The sequence below is a fragment of the Ochotona princeps genome, chromosome 18 (assembly GCF_030435755.1).
Source record: "Ochotona princeps isolate mOchPri1 chromosome 18, mOchPri1.hap1, whole genome shotgun sequence".
NCBI lineage: Eukaryota > Metazoa > Chordata > Mammalia > Lagomorpha > Ochotonidae > Ochotona > Ochotona princeps.
In genome coordinates, this window is record NC_080849.1 from 5,652,857 (window position 1) to 5,667,404 (window position 14,548).

At 42.7% G+C, this 14,548-nt stretch overlaps 1 protein-coding gene across 4 annotated transcripts in view; it reads left to right on the forward strand.

Annotated features, from left to right (window-relative positions):
* RTTN (rotatin) overlaps nucleotides 1-14,548 on the forward strand; it is a 125,965-nt gene that overhangs the window by 10,371 nt on the left and 101,046 nt on the right. For all 4 annotated transcript variants that reach the window (XM_058676881.1, XM_058676877.1, XM_058676876.1 and 1 more), the window contains 3 exons: nucleotides 740-905; nucleotides 2,769-2,950; nucleotides 8,849-8,964. In XM_058676881.1, coding sequence (XP_058532864.1) covers nucleotides 740-905; nucleotides 2,769-2,950; nucleotides 8,849-8,964 — 464 coding nt within the window. The remainder of the gene's footprint in view (nucleotides 1-739; nucleotides 906-2,768; nucleotides 2,951-8,848; nucleotides 8,965-14,548) is intronic.

Here is a 14,548-nt window from a genome sequence, read left to right on the forward strand (position 1 = left end):
AGTAATTAATGACTAATGTTCCTTAATCACCTTTCTTGTGTCCTATTCAGTTGTATGTCCTCAATGGAGAAGTGTCTGTCAAAGTTCTTTGCTTATTTCTAATTGGGTTATTATCACTTTACTGATGAGTTTTGGGGAGTTATTTATGTTTTCTGAATATTCTTAACAGACATGCTCTGCATATATTGTCTCATTTTGTAGGTTGATTATATTCTGATGCTTTGATGCATCAGACTTTTAAGTTTTAATGAAGAGCGTGTTTTTCTGTGTTTTTCTGGATCGACTTTACTTTTGATGTCCTGTATAGGAATCAGTTGCCAAACAAGTTATGAAGGTTTACATTTATTCCTTTCTAAGAGTTGGTTTCAGCTCTCATATTAAGTTCTTGAGGTGTTTTGAGTCAGTTTTTGCATGATGCGTGACACAAGGCTCAGGGTTCTTGAGGAGCTGTGAGCAGGGCTGTGTGCCCTGGCAGCTTTGTGCTTTGGTGGGCCTCGTGCTCCGAGTGAGTGCCAGTGGCAGAGGGTTCCGTGAAAGCCGAGCAGTTAGTGGAAAACGGCTGTGCTACATGAGCACTAAATGAAAATTGCTTTATTACTGTGGAAGCATTTCTGCTGTCTTAATTTGGTAATCTTTTTTGAAGTGACATATATATGTGAATGTGCGTGTATATTTATATCTGTAATCACAGTGTAATCAGAAATCCTGCTGCTAATGGACAGTCTTTTCTTTTTCCCAGACACGGTTTCCCAGAATTCCTCCTTGTCTTGCTGTCAGGAAGGCCGAGGCGCTCACGCCTCCCGGAATCCTTCCCCGGGAAGCAGCAGCCCGCGGCCCTCGGTGCTCGGGCGCACAGGCCAGCGGGCCAGAGGCGACGGCCAGGACTGGGACGCCGTCTCCTCCAGGTGACTGGTGATTGTGTCTGCGGGGAACTACAGTCGCTCAGCTAGCTACCATGACTCTTCAGAAGGATGTTATTTTCCTTTTTTTGTTTGAAATATTACCATTTAGACTTTGTGCTAAACCATTACCTTTTGAACATTTTTTTCATGGGGATCCACAGTATGGATAAATAAGTATCACACTGTTACTCAGTATTCAGTATACAAACATATTACTGTGTCAATAGACATACACACACACACACACACACACACGGGTTCCTGTTTAACTCTTTATTTAATGAAGCCTTTGACTATAATGTAAATTAAAAATGTTACTGCAAAAATTAAAAAGTGAAGGAATGGGGAAGGTGGGAGGGGTAATTTATCATTAAAGAGATTTAACTCTTTATTTAGTTTATTTGAAGGGCAGAGTTACAGAGAGGTAATGGGCAGGGAGAGAGAAGGAGAGAGAGATACAGTTTCCACCTACTGGCCCACTTTCCAAATGTCTCAGTGGCCATTGTGGTACCAGACTGAAGCCAGGAGCCAGGGGCTTCTCTAGGTCTCCCACATGGATGCTGAGGGTCAAGCGCTGTGGCCCTCCTCCGCTGCTTTCTTAGGCACATTGTCAGGGAGCTGGATTGAAAGTGAAACAGCTGGGACTCGCAGCACCTGTAGGAGATGCCAGGCCCCAGGCAGCAGCTTTGTCTGTTATACCACAGCGCTGGTCACACCACTCTTTGTATTTTTTTTTTTAAAGATTTATTCATTTTATTACAGCCAGATATACACAGAGGAGGAGAGACAGAGAGGAAGATCTTCCGTCCGATGATTCACTCCCCAAGTGAGCCGCAACGGCCGGTGCGCGCCAATCCGATGCCGGGAACCTGGAACCTCTTCTGGGTCTCCCACGCGGGTGCAGGGTCCCAATGCATTGGGCCGTCCTCTCCTGCTTTCCCAGGCCACAAGCAGGGAGCTGGATGGGAAGTGGAGCTGCCGGGATTAGAACCGACGCCCATATGGGATCCCGGGGCTTTCAAGGCGAGGACTTTAGCCGCTAGGCCATGCCGCCGGGCCCGGTCACACCACTCTTATCCACCATTTTATACTCATGGCGAAATTTTTTTTAATGAACAAGCCAAGGAATATGGATATTCCATATGTTAGTAACACTTTCAAAATAATTATACGATGTTGAATGTGCTGAATAATCTATTTTCCTTAATGAGTAACATTAGCTTCCCTAAAACACTTGAGTAAATCACAGAAAATCTGACAAACTATGAGGTTTTAGTTTTGCTTTTACAGATTGATTATAGAAGAGTTTTGGTGTAAGTCTCTTTTCCTTTAGAAATCAGTGGATTGGGGCCGGTGTGATAGTGTAGTAGGCTTATTGTCTGTCTGCAAATGCTGGCATCCCATATGGGCACGGGTTCTTATCCCGGCTGCTCAGCTCCTGGTCCCGCTGTCTGCTTGAGGCCTGGGCCTCTGTAGCCGTGTGAGAACCCTGGAAGAGGCTCCTGGCTCCTGGCTTTAGATCATGTTCGCTCTGCAGCCGTTTGGGGAGTGAGTCAACGAATGAAAGGCCTTTCTCCCCTCTCTGTAAAAATCTTTCAAACAAAAATAATCTTTAATTTAAAAAATGGATTCCCATCACTAATGTTAGGAAGATTACAACGTTTTGAAATCATCAGTTTGGAAAGCAAAGCTTCAGTACAGTTGAGTAGTCTTTATGCTTTTAGTCTTGTAGAGTTGCCAGTATTTCTGCAACTCTGAGCAGAAGTGTTGTATGTCATGATGTAGTTGTGGCTGCTCCGGGGCCGTGACGCGCCAGGCAGCAGATAGGGCTGTTTGGTGTTCAGGTTTGTCATTTTTGTTTTACAGTGGTGGCAGCAGCCATGCTCCCGTGAACTCCAGGACATCTGCCCGTTCCCCTTTGGACATCGGACACGTGGACCTGCCGGAACTGGAGCCTGAGGACACGCTGGAACTGCGCTTCCGGCAGCTCGGCCTGCCTCAGTTCTGTGTCTCCGTTCTGGAAGCGGCACTTCCTCTTTTAAAAACGGGTTAGTTGTTTTTGAAATTGTAGTTCTTCGTATGTGCTTGTATTTCTTTACAGATTTTCTAGCTTGCTTTCTCTTCCTGTACCACTTTTAAAATTTATGTATTTGTTTGAAAGGCACAGAGATGGTCTCTTTCCCACCAACACACACACACACACACACACACACACACACACACACACTCCCTCCCTCCCTCCCTCCCTCCCTCCCTCATCTGACTGTTCGGATACAGGCCATGGTCAGGTCTGGGACTTGAACAGCCATACTGGGCCCTTCGTCAGGTCTGGCACCTGGGTGGCAGGGACCCACTGCCGATCTGCCTCTTGGGTGCAGCGCACATCCCCAGGAAGCTGGAAGTGCGACACATGTGGGCCCTGAAGTTGGGTGCTCAGACAGGGGTGTGGGTGCTCCGAGCGGGTCTTCGCTATGGTGTAGATGTCCTTCCCACTGGGTCCTTTGGAGTCTGTTTTGTGCCTACCTTTTGGGATACAAACTCCTGAAAACTTAAGAAGAATTTTTTTTTAATTCCCCCAGGCTTTCTCATATATATATGAGAAAAAAATATGCTTTATTTTTAATTTTATGGTACAATGCCATAGTGTTTGGGATTTCCATACCCCTTCCCCAAACTTCCTCCCCCCAACTGATTTTCCCCGTATTATTACAATAGTACAGCCCTTCATAAGCAGTCACAAGTCCATTATTCTATTTAAGTGTATCCTGACATTGTTGGTACAGTGTCAGACAGTCCAGCATCCTGTTGTCAAGAAATGTCCAACACTTTCATTGGGAGTCCATCTCTGACTTCTTCACATCTACGAGATAGTCTCTATTGCGTCATCACTGTGCATTCCCTTAAAAGAGAAGCCATGAAACAAGGTCAACAACAGGAATAAAGTTAAACATTTACAGCACCATGGAGTTAAGTAACATGCTACTGAATAGCCAATGTGTTGATGAAGAAATGAAAAAGAAAATGCAGACGCTTCTTGGGTAAAATGATGGTAATGTGTGATCTACGAGTCAGTGAAGAATTTGATGGAGAAAAGAAAACTGTTTGGAAGAAATGAGTCCAAAAACAAAAATATCCCCCACTATTATTGGAGTCCATTTCTCCCTTTAAATCCCATTAATATTTGTTTCAAGTAGCAAGATGCCCTAGCATTTTGTGCATATACATTTATTAAAGTTAAAGTGATCTTTTGTTGATAAATGGATCCTTTGATCATATATGGTGTCCTTCATCTCAGTGTTTTTCACCTTGGAGTCTGTGTCATCTAATACAAGAATGGCTCCATGCTCACTTTTCCTTACCATTAGTTTGGAATATCCTTTTAATCCTTTTACTTTTAGTTTCTGCTGATCCTTGTTGGTAAGTTGTCTCCTACAGGCAACAGATAGATGATTGCATTTTTTTAATCCAGTCCACTAATCTGAAGTTTGATGAATTCAAAGCATTTATATTAGGGTTAGAATGGATAGATGGCAGTTCGGCCCTGTTATTTTAGCAATGGGTTGTTCTTTGATTTAGTCTTCCGTTATTTTACTGGATGTTCTCCACATTTGCCTTTGGTTTTGGTGGGTGCTATTCCTTTTCTCTGTCAAGAGAGCATCTTTGTTTTGTTGGGTAGGTCTGGAAGAGGCAGATTCTTTGAGCTTTTCTTTGCGGTGGAAGAATTTTATTTCGCTTTCCGTGGCGAAGGAGTGCTTTGCTGGACGCATCATTCTGGGCTGACGTTTTGTCCCCTCGTGGAGTCTGGGATGTGTCACTACGTTCTCTTCTTGCCTGTAGAGCTTCCTGTGAGAGGTCAGCTGTGAGTCTGATTGGGGTTCTCTGTAGGTCAATTGATTTTTTTCATGTGCTCTTTCAAGGATCTTTTCCTTATGTTTGGTTGGATAGAGCTTGATTATCATGTGTCATGGTGAAGATTGCTTTTGGTCAACTCTGTTGGGAGTTCTGTCCCCCTCCTGTATATTGTTTCCTAATTTTTCATATTAGGGAAATTTTCCTTTATTTCATTAAATACATTTTAAAACCAAGCTTCTCTTTCTGTGCCTTCTGGAACTCCCGTAACTCTTATATTTGGCCTTTTAATCATGTCTTTTAATTCTTGAATACTTTTTTTAGCTTGACCCAGTTCTGCTTCCAGCTTTCTGATTGTTTCTCCATTGTGGCAACAAATATCTTACAATTCTGAGATTCTTTCTTCTGCTTCATTCATTCTGTTACTGAGACTATCCACTGGCTTTTTAATTTGCTCTAATGTGTCCTCCCTAATAAGGCTTTTATTATCTCTTTGTTAAATGTGAGTGCCATGGAGCCCTACTCAATGACATTCCCTTCCAGACAGGAGTGTTCTTCGGCATAGATTTCCTGTTTGTATGGCAGTTTTAAGTTGTAAGCATGAGCAGCATAATGGAGTGGAAAAAGCCAGAGAAGGTGGTCTGGCATTAACTGACTAAAATTAAAAACATCTTTGTGTGAGTAAATAGCCCGTACCAAGTAGTGAATCCCCGCCATGCTGCTGTAATGCTTTTCTGTGTATTACTTGATGCACTTCAAACACTCATTTTATTCCCCGTCTTTTTTTTTTTTTTTACAAATTTCCTCAAGAGGAATTTTATTGATGGCTCCAGTTTATTTCCTCCCAAAAAAAACAAATTGAATGAACAATGACCTTAAGATTTTATTCTCTTCATAACAGAGGATGAAGATTAGAACTGGATCGCTTGGCCTCTTCTTATCCCCTCCCAGTTCGAATGTTCCCATCTCTTACCAGCCAGCTTGCTCTCGCTTCTGTAGTCGGGCTCTACGCACTCCAGCCTCAGCACAAGCTTCTTTGTCGTTTGAGCATTTTTCTGGAAAATTGGCTTAGTGTGCCCACCGTAGCCTCTCTGCCTCCTATCCTAACGCCATTTCCCCTGGGCATGGAGGCAGTCTTTGCCCTTCCTATACTGTGTTACTGTGAAGGGCTGGTGCTTGTCACACTGCTTGCAAAACTTCGGCGTGTTTTAGGAACGTTCATCATGTTTGCAGGGTGCTGTTGGCACAATGAGTCCCCTCCCCTCATTTTTGGAGATTTGTTTATTTTTAGTTGAAAGGCAGATTTTACAGAGAGGAGGAGAGATAGAGGGACACATTCTTCCATCTATTGATTCTTTCCCCAAGTGGTGTCACCACCTAGAGCTGAGCTGATCCGAAGCCAGGAGCCAGGAGCCTCTTCCAAGTCTCCCACGTGGGTTCATGGTTCCAAGGCTTTGGGCCGTCCTTGACTGCTTTCCCAGGCCACAAGCAGGGAGCTGGATGGGAAGTGGAACAGCCGGAACACGAACTGGTGCCCAGATGGGACGCGGATGCTGTAGGGCGGAGGATTAGTCGGCCCATGGTGGTGCCTGATTGTATCCTACACGGTGATATTATAAAGTCTCTTCCTAGTTTTACATGTGACAAAATTGAGGTTTAGAAATTTATTTAGCTAAAAGGAAAGTCTTTAGCTGAAGTTTTTCTGAATTAAATTCTGGACTCTTGCACATTTCAGCATTTTGCAAGGTAAAAAGAAATTTAGAAGTGGTGATGCTTTTTGTTTTCTGAATGTGCACATTTTCAGCAGCAAAGCATGTCAGGATATACATGCAATGTGAACAAGTTTATAATAATTAAATAAAAAGTGCATCTCATGTTAATGTTGGTTACAGTCCCATGGCTGTTTTTGCCTCTTGGTATGTCAGGAGGACAGTGGGAGGAAGGCTCATATTTTAAAATGTTGAGCATTCTTGTATTCACTTCTCCCCAAGTGAATAACTGCTTCCAGGAGTTAGAACTACGTATTAATTCATATGCTAATAGTGTGGAATGAAGGAAGCTTTGAACTTTGGCCTCAGAAAGTTTATGTTTATCTGCCGGTGCTCTAAGAAGAACAGTTTTAGACTTAGTGATTATACATTTAACCTTTACTTAATTTCATATAAAAAGTCGGATTGATAATTACAAAGCTATTTCTTGGTACATAAAATATTTCAAAATGTTCTCTTGCCCTTTTCTGTTAATTTATTGCCTAATTTGTAATTGTTCAATATCATGAGAGTTGTAGAGAATTTGCCACCAGCTGCTCTAATGAGAGAATTAATCTAGATTCTTGTGATTGGTAGTTTGTTTTGCTTCTACTCGTTAGAAGTTAGCCTTTTGGATGTGAGACTAGCACTCTGCCTGGAGTGTTCACCTCACGCAGGGTGAGAAAGCGTGACGCTCTTTGTCCCTCTGTTTCTGGAGGAGTGAGATTGCTCTGGGTGTGGCTCTGATGGTACAATTTTTTTCGGAATTCTCTTGGAATCTAAGAGGAGTAGAGATGGAATTGCATGAGGGTTTTTTGACAAATGCCAGCACAGACATCGGTTTAGTTGCTCCAATCTAGGCTTAGCTTCCCAGGCAGTTCCTGGGTGGAAAAAAACTAATTTATGACGAGTAAGCTTTCTAGTACCAAATAGTAATTATGAAAGTGCATTTTTAAACTTTTCTGATGCTTTGTCACATACCAAATGTATAACAGGATGGTCTCTGGACTTGAGAAATTACTTTCTTCTCTATTTTTAGTTGGGTTATTGTTGCTATCATTTAAAAAAAAGTCTTTGGGAGCAAGGTGGAAAGAACACGAGTGAATGAATATGAAACTGCTCCTGTTTGCTGGTTCATGCCCTGAATGCCTGCGGTGGCCTGGGCAAGGCTGGGGCTGCAGCCAGGAACTGCAGACTCAATCCAGGACCTCGCTTCCCTGGGCCATCGCCTGCTGCTCGAAGGTCTGCCTTAGCAGGAGTCTGGAGTCGGGACCTGGGCCTTGAACCCTGACTCTGGTAGGAGATGTGGAGTTTTTTTTTTTTTTTTTTTTTTTTTTTTATAATCCATTTTATTGTATTGTTGTTGACAATGAGTTTTTTTTTTTTAAGATTTATTTATTTAGAAGAGTAGCTGTAGGGATAGAGATGGGGGGCGGATAGAGCGATTGATCCACCTCCTATTTATTGATTCATTCCCCAAATGTCAGCAGTGGTTGGAGTGGGGTTGATTCAAAGTCAGGGACCTCATCCAGATCTCCCATGTAGGACAGGGGCCCCAGTACTTGGGTCTTCCTCCGCTGCTTTCCCAGACACACTAGCAGGGAGATGGATTGGAGGAAGTGGGAGGCCCACATGGGAGGCCCAAAGGAAGCTTCTAGCATTTGGGACAATTTGGGGAGTGACCACTAGAAAGAAAATCGCTGTCCCTCTCTCTCTCAATCTGTATCTCTGACATTCAAATAAAATCTTTTTTAAAAAAGAGCCAGAATTCCTAATGGTGATTTAGATCATGATTAATGTATTCACCTCTTTTTTGAGTTAAAAAGCCGAGAGACCAAAAGAGAAGGAAGGAGGAGGGCATTGGGGCATGCCTACCTGGGGCATTGAGAGAAGGCAGGAGGAGGGCATTGGGGTGTGCCTACCTGGGGCGTTGAGAGAAGGAAGGAGGAGGGCATTGGGGTGTGCCTACCTGGGGCATTGAGAGAAGGAAGGAGGAGGGCATTTGGGGTGCCTACCTGGAGCATTGACTGAAGGCAGGAGGAGGGCATTTGGGGTGTGCCTACCTGGGACATTGAGAGAAGGAAGGAGGAGGGCATTTGGGGTGTGCCTACCTGGGGCATTGAGAGAAGGAGGAGGGCATTTGGGGTGCCTACCTGGAGCATTGACTGAAGGCAGGAGGAGGGCATTTGGGGTGTGCCTACCTGGGGCATTGAGAGAAGGAAGGAGGAGGGCATTTGGGGTGTGCCTACCTGGGGCATTGATTGAAGGCAGGAGGAGGGCATTTGGGGTGTGCCTACCTGGGGCATTGACTGAAGCTGACTATTGACGTGGCATTCTCCTTTTTCCCAGGAAGTAGACAGATGATAATTAGAGTGCTGGAATTGCTTGCGGAAGATCTGACCCTTTTTGGTGAAGCAATTTCATCAGATATTTGGGATGACAACAGCCTGTTTGCTATAGATATGGTAAGAATTAATGTTTCTTGGATAACAGTATTGTCTTACTCCATTTCTGTTCTTTAAGCTGGTTTCATTGGCAGATCCGTCTCTGACATGGGTTTTGGGCTTACTATGAACATGTTGCACACAGGCCATTCTGCAGCATGCTGGCTGCTCCATGCAGCTCGCAAGTGGGCGGCTTGAGGCTGAGAGCTCAGTCCTTGTTGCTTTCTCATGGCAAGAAGCGCAATTTTTAATTAAGGTTTAAAAATTACATATTGTAAGCAACTTGTAAGTTATTAAGGAATGAAATGTGGTTATCTACAGTGAATATTCTCCATGATTCTAGACAAGTCCTTCAAGGTGTAGCAACATAAGAAGGATGCCTTATTCTTTGCTGCTTGTGTGTGTTTGTAAAAATTTATTTGAAAGACAGTTACAAAGAGACAGATGATCTTTCCATTGGTTCACTCTCCAAATGGCTGTAAAAGCCAGGTGCTGAGAGCTTTGTCCAAGTCTCCCATGTGAGTGCAGCGGCTTATGCTGGGGAACTGGAGCTGAAGTAGGGCAGCTGGGACTTGAACCAACACCTCTATGGTGTGCTGGCGTTGTAGGCGCTGGTTTTACCTGCATGCTACAGTATGTATTTCAGTAGTGGAGATAATTTTGTAAAGTATGATTTTTAAATTTTTCTTCTATTAGTATTTTTTTTTACAAAATTAAGCTGATATTATGATCAGTTTTTCCAGCCTTATTTTCTGTGCCAGTGTTTTATTTATTTGGGAGTCAGAGAGACAGAGAGAGCTGCCTTCAGCTGTTTGTCTCCCTGGGTGCCCCAGCAGCCGGACGTGGCTGTGCTGAAACTAAAGCAGGCCTCCAATGGGAGTGGCAGAAAACCAGCTTGCTTGGCCCATCCTGGCAGGTGCTGGAGCCAGCTGTCAAGCCCTGTCCTCCTATGTGGCTTGTGAATGTCTGAGCTGGCGTATTAACTGCTAGGGAAAGTGCCACCCAGTCTTTCTTGTTTCTGCAAGAAGTGTTCCAATACGAGTTTTTTGTGAGAAATCAAGACCTGTGCATTGTCCTCAGGAGTTTTCTGTTACAACATAATGTTTAAGGGATCTGTGGGCTGTCAGAAAGTGTCTTCATGTAATTGGAAAATGTGTCGTTTTGACCTTTCAGTATGACTGCAAATCATTTGTCAGTTTATGCCTTTAATTTTGAATGTCTGCCTTCCTTGGAGCGGTAATGTTGTATTTTGTTAATATAAATTGATAATGTCGATTCTTTTTCTTTCCATTGTCTTGTCCTTTTGCTTTAACGTGTCAGGGGAGAAGAGAAAAAGTTTGAGTCATACGTGTGTGTGTGCAGTCTTAGAATTACTGATTTTCTTTGTATGCTGCTTTGGACTAGCTATATCTGTATTTTTTTTTTTTTAAGTTTTATTATTGATGATGTTTACATAGTTGATCAGGGTGGAAACTACCTGTATTTTATTAAGCTCTGTAATTAGCTGCCTGAAATCTTTGTGACTAGAGGTTAGTACATGGAAAAATGAGTAAGACACAGATATTTTAATGCAAATATCTATGTGTGAAAAGAATCTAAACTTTATTTTTTAAGCAGTATGAATCCCTTAAAAAGAAAAATTACGCATTTTATACCAGGTACAGTATATTTTCAAGTCCTTGAATTTCTGATGATAGTTCCTAATCTTTTTTTTATTCCTGAAGGTTATCATACAGTTTCGTAGTACTTTTAGATGATTTTCGCATATTGAAGCTTTTCACCAAGTGACTTTTTCCTCAGAAGTGTGAAGAGTGCTTTATCAGTTGCTTCTTAAATTAAATTTTCTTGGCCAGAACATTTATCTGTAAGTTAGTTATTCTCGTTATAATTTTTGGCTGCTGATCTTTTATGATTCAATGAATTATTTTTACTTTAAAGGTTAAGTCTTGTTTTGTGAGTGCCAGTTTGATGTTAAAAATGCTAAATCAAGCAGTTCTGCCTCAGATTACATTTGACTGACTTTGTAAAGAGAATAAATGCTAACATTTTAGAAATAAAGTACCTGAGGATAATAATGAAATCTCTAGATATTTCCAAATATTACTACCATCACTATCATCTAGAAACTGTATTACTTGGGTTTAGTAAACTTAGTGAAATAAATTTTCCTCCTAAGATTATTTTGCTTGAGGTAAATAAAAAGTGTGTTTTATAAAAAAATATTTTTTGCTGAAATAACAAATATTGGTAAGGATTAATAAAGTTAGGTTGGCCTAAAGTATGTTTCTCCTTTTCTGGCCACCTGTGTGAAGTCGGCAGGTCTTGTTATTCACATGGTAAATTAGATTCAAGGACTAGGGAGCTCCCTGTGCCCAGTCATTGAACGGCCACGGCTATCTTCTTTCACTTACTTCCTTTGCTTGCATTTCTTCTTTCTGTCTCTCTTGTCATTGCAGTATCTTTGAAATGCCAGTCTTGTTTTTTTACTTTGAGATTTACAGCTTTTAAACTCTGGTCCCTGCTCTAGTGAGCTGGTGACTGCAATACCAAGAATGTTGGTGGAACTGCTGGTTGGAGTACAAATGGGCCTGATAGGATTGTGAAGAATCTAGAAAGAGTGGTTCAATAGAGGGAGTTTAACCAGATTCTAAATTCATAATCTGGGTAGTAAAAGTTGTAATTAGTGTAGGACTTGCCTTTCAGGAATAAGTAGTATTTCTGCTTTAAATTTTTGTTTAGTTGAAAGACAGTCTCTGTGTCTTTCTCTCTCCCTTTTCTTTCTGTTACAGCCACCCATCCCGCTCCCCAGCCCAGTCTTTGGTTAACCTCTGGTTCGCTCCCCAAACATTTGCAACAGCTGTGGCTGGGGTAGCAGCAAGCTGGATTAGGCAGAACCAACAGTCCAAAGCTTGATCCAGGTCTCCCACACTGGTAGCTGGAACCCAGCGACCTGCTACCTCCTAGGGCTGATGAACAGGAAGTAGGAGTCAGAAATAGAAGTAGAGCTTAAACCTAGGTACCCTGACATGGGATGTGAGCGTCCCAGAAGTCTTCTTACCCACTGATCAGGCATTTGAATCACTGGGGAAGATAAATAAGATGTAGATGCTCACATTCTTGCAGGGGACACTTTGTGACATTAGAAATACCTGCAGGGAGTTTAAATACAGCACTAGGTTATTTAAGCTTTTTTTTTTTTTTTTTTTTAGTTTTAAAATTTTTATGTATTTGCTTGAGAGACAAAGCTAACAGTATGAGCATGTGACAGATACACCTGACTCTCACCCGTTGGTTCATTCTTTGAGATGCTTGTAGCAGTTGATGGGATAGAATCTGGAAGACAAACTCAGTTCAGGTCTGCCACGAGGGTGGCAGGAATCCAGTTCCTTGTTTCCCACTTCTGTCTTGGGGGTCCTGTGCTTGTGATTGTTGCGTTTTATTGCCATGAGTGCACTCAGAAAACTCCTGAGGATTTTAGTAAGTCAATGACCTGAATGTATGATGTGGCCAAACAAAGACAGGGCTTCTTTCTTTGTCATCTGACGGAAGAGGATGAGCCATGATGAGGACGTTTGGATAGTGTGGACGGGGTGAAGGCTTGGGCTGACCGTGGATCCTAAGAACCTGGGGCCGAAATGGGAAGGGGAAATGTTAGGAGAGGGCTGGTGGGTGAAAGGAAGGGATGCCTCCCTTGGGGAAGGCATCCCAAGTTGTTGAGTAGTGTGGCCGATACTCTGAAGGTAGGAGAAGACTGCTTTTAAACAGGGAAGCGTGCTTGGAGAGCAACTGAGCACATGGAGGAGTGGTCCCTTACAGAATCCACAGGCTGAGTTACCTTCTTAGATGTACTTGGAGTGCAGAGGTTGTTTGCACTGTAAAGATCAGTTCTGTTGCGTATGTTGTAAATATTTTGCTGATTTGATCTTAATTCTGATAGCATGTAAAGTTACGAACATCCTCTGAAAGCCGGCTTCTGAAATTTTTTTGCAGCATCAACTCTTGCAGGGCTGTTTAAATATGTTCAGTCAAAAGAATCAAAACTATGGGCCAGGTTTTCAGCAACCCCCCCACCCCTCTTTAAAAAAGATTAATTTCTTTATTGGAAAGGCAGATTTACAGAGATGGAGAGAAAGAGAAAGACCTTCCATCCACTGATTCACTTCCCAAGTGGCCACAGTGGCCAGAACTAAGCCGATCCAAAGCCAGAAGCTAGGAGCTTCTGCTGTGTTTACCATGTGGGTAACGGGTCCCAAGGCTTTGGGCCAGCCTCCACTGCTTTCCCAGGGCACAAGCAGGGAGCTGGATGGGAGTAGAACAGCTGGGAAGTGAGTAGGAGGTGCTGAAATAGGATGCTGGCACTTTGAGGCGGATTAGCCGGTTGAACCATTGTACAAGCCCTAGACTTTTTTTCTAAAATAATAAACCAAGCAGATGAATCCACAGATCCCAAAAGATCACTGCTTTTTTTTTTCCTTAGAAGAAATGCTAGCAATAGTAAAAGCTGCAAAAGAGATTTTTATAGTCTTTCCTTTTTATGCTGTCTTGTGAAGCACTCCGCAGGTTATTTGAAACAATTTCACAAATAAATAGGCTTTTAGAAACAGCTCTACTATGCTTATTTCTTAAATGTATTTATTGACTTAAATTGTAAATTGTTGGGCCCGGCGGCGTGTCCTGGCGGCTAAAGTCCTCACGTTGAATGCCCCGGGATCCCATATGGGCGCTGGTTCTAATCCTGGCAGCTCCACTTCCCATCCAGCTCCCTGCTTGTGGCCTGGGAAAGCAGTTGAGGACGGCCCAATGCATTGGGACCCTGCACCCGTGTGGGAGACCCAGAAGAGGTTCCAGGTTCCCGGCTTCGGATCGGTGCAACACCAGCCATTGCAGTCACTTGGGGAGTGAATCATCGGACAGAAGATCTTCCTCTCTGTCTCTCCTCCTCTCTGTATATCTGACTTTAATAAAAATAAATAAATCTTAAAAAAAAAATTGTAAATTGTCACAACTAATCTTGCCTACTAATGATACGCTCTTCTTAGGTGTATAAAGGTTGTTATTTTAGTAGAGAAATATGCCTGTTAATTAAGGAGTATTTGTAAAAAAATCAGTGTATAGGGTAGTTGCCTGTCACTGTCTGGCTGTCAGTATGTTTTGGGTTTGTTTTCTCTTGAATGATAGTTAAGTACAGAAGACTTCTTAGTTGTACTTTTTTTGTTGTTTTGTTTTGTGTCGCCCTACTTTTAAGTGACAGAGATGGAATGAGTAAGCACGAGTGAGAGCGCCTGCTCGCACCCACTGATGCTGTTCCAGATGTCTGCTTGCAGTGGCTGGGGCTGAGCCGGGCTGCAGCCAGGAGCCAGGAGCTCACACAGTCTGCGCTCTGCGTGTGCCAGGTCTGTGCCTTTTCAGATTCCAGTGACGGAGAGCTAGCCATGGGGGCTAGAGAGGGGAATCAAATCCAGGCACTTCAGTATGGAAAGAAGGTATCTTAATTGCTAGAAAAAATGCTGCACATTTTTATTAATTTTCAGTTCTATTTGCTTGAAATCAGAAAATAACTGTAAGTATTCAATGATATTTTTGTTGGTAAGTATTTTTTCCAGAT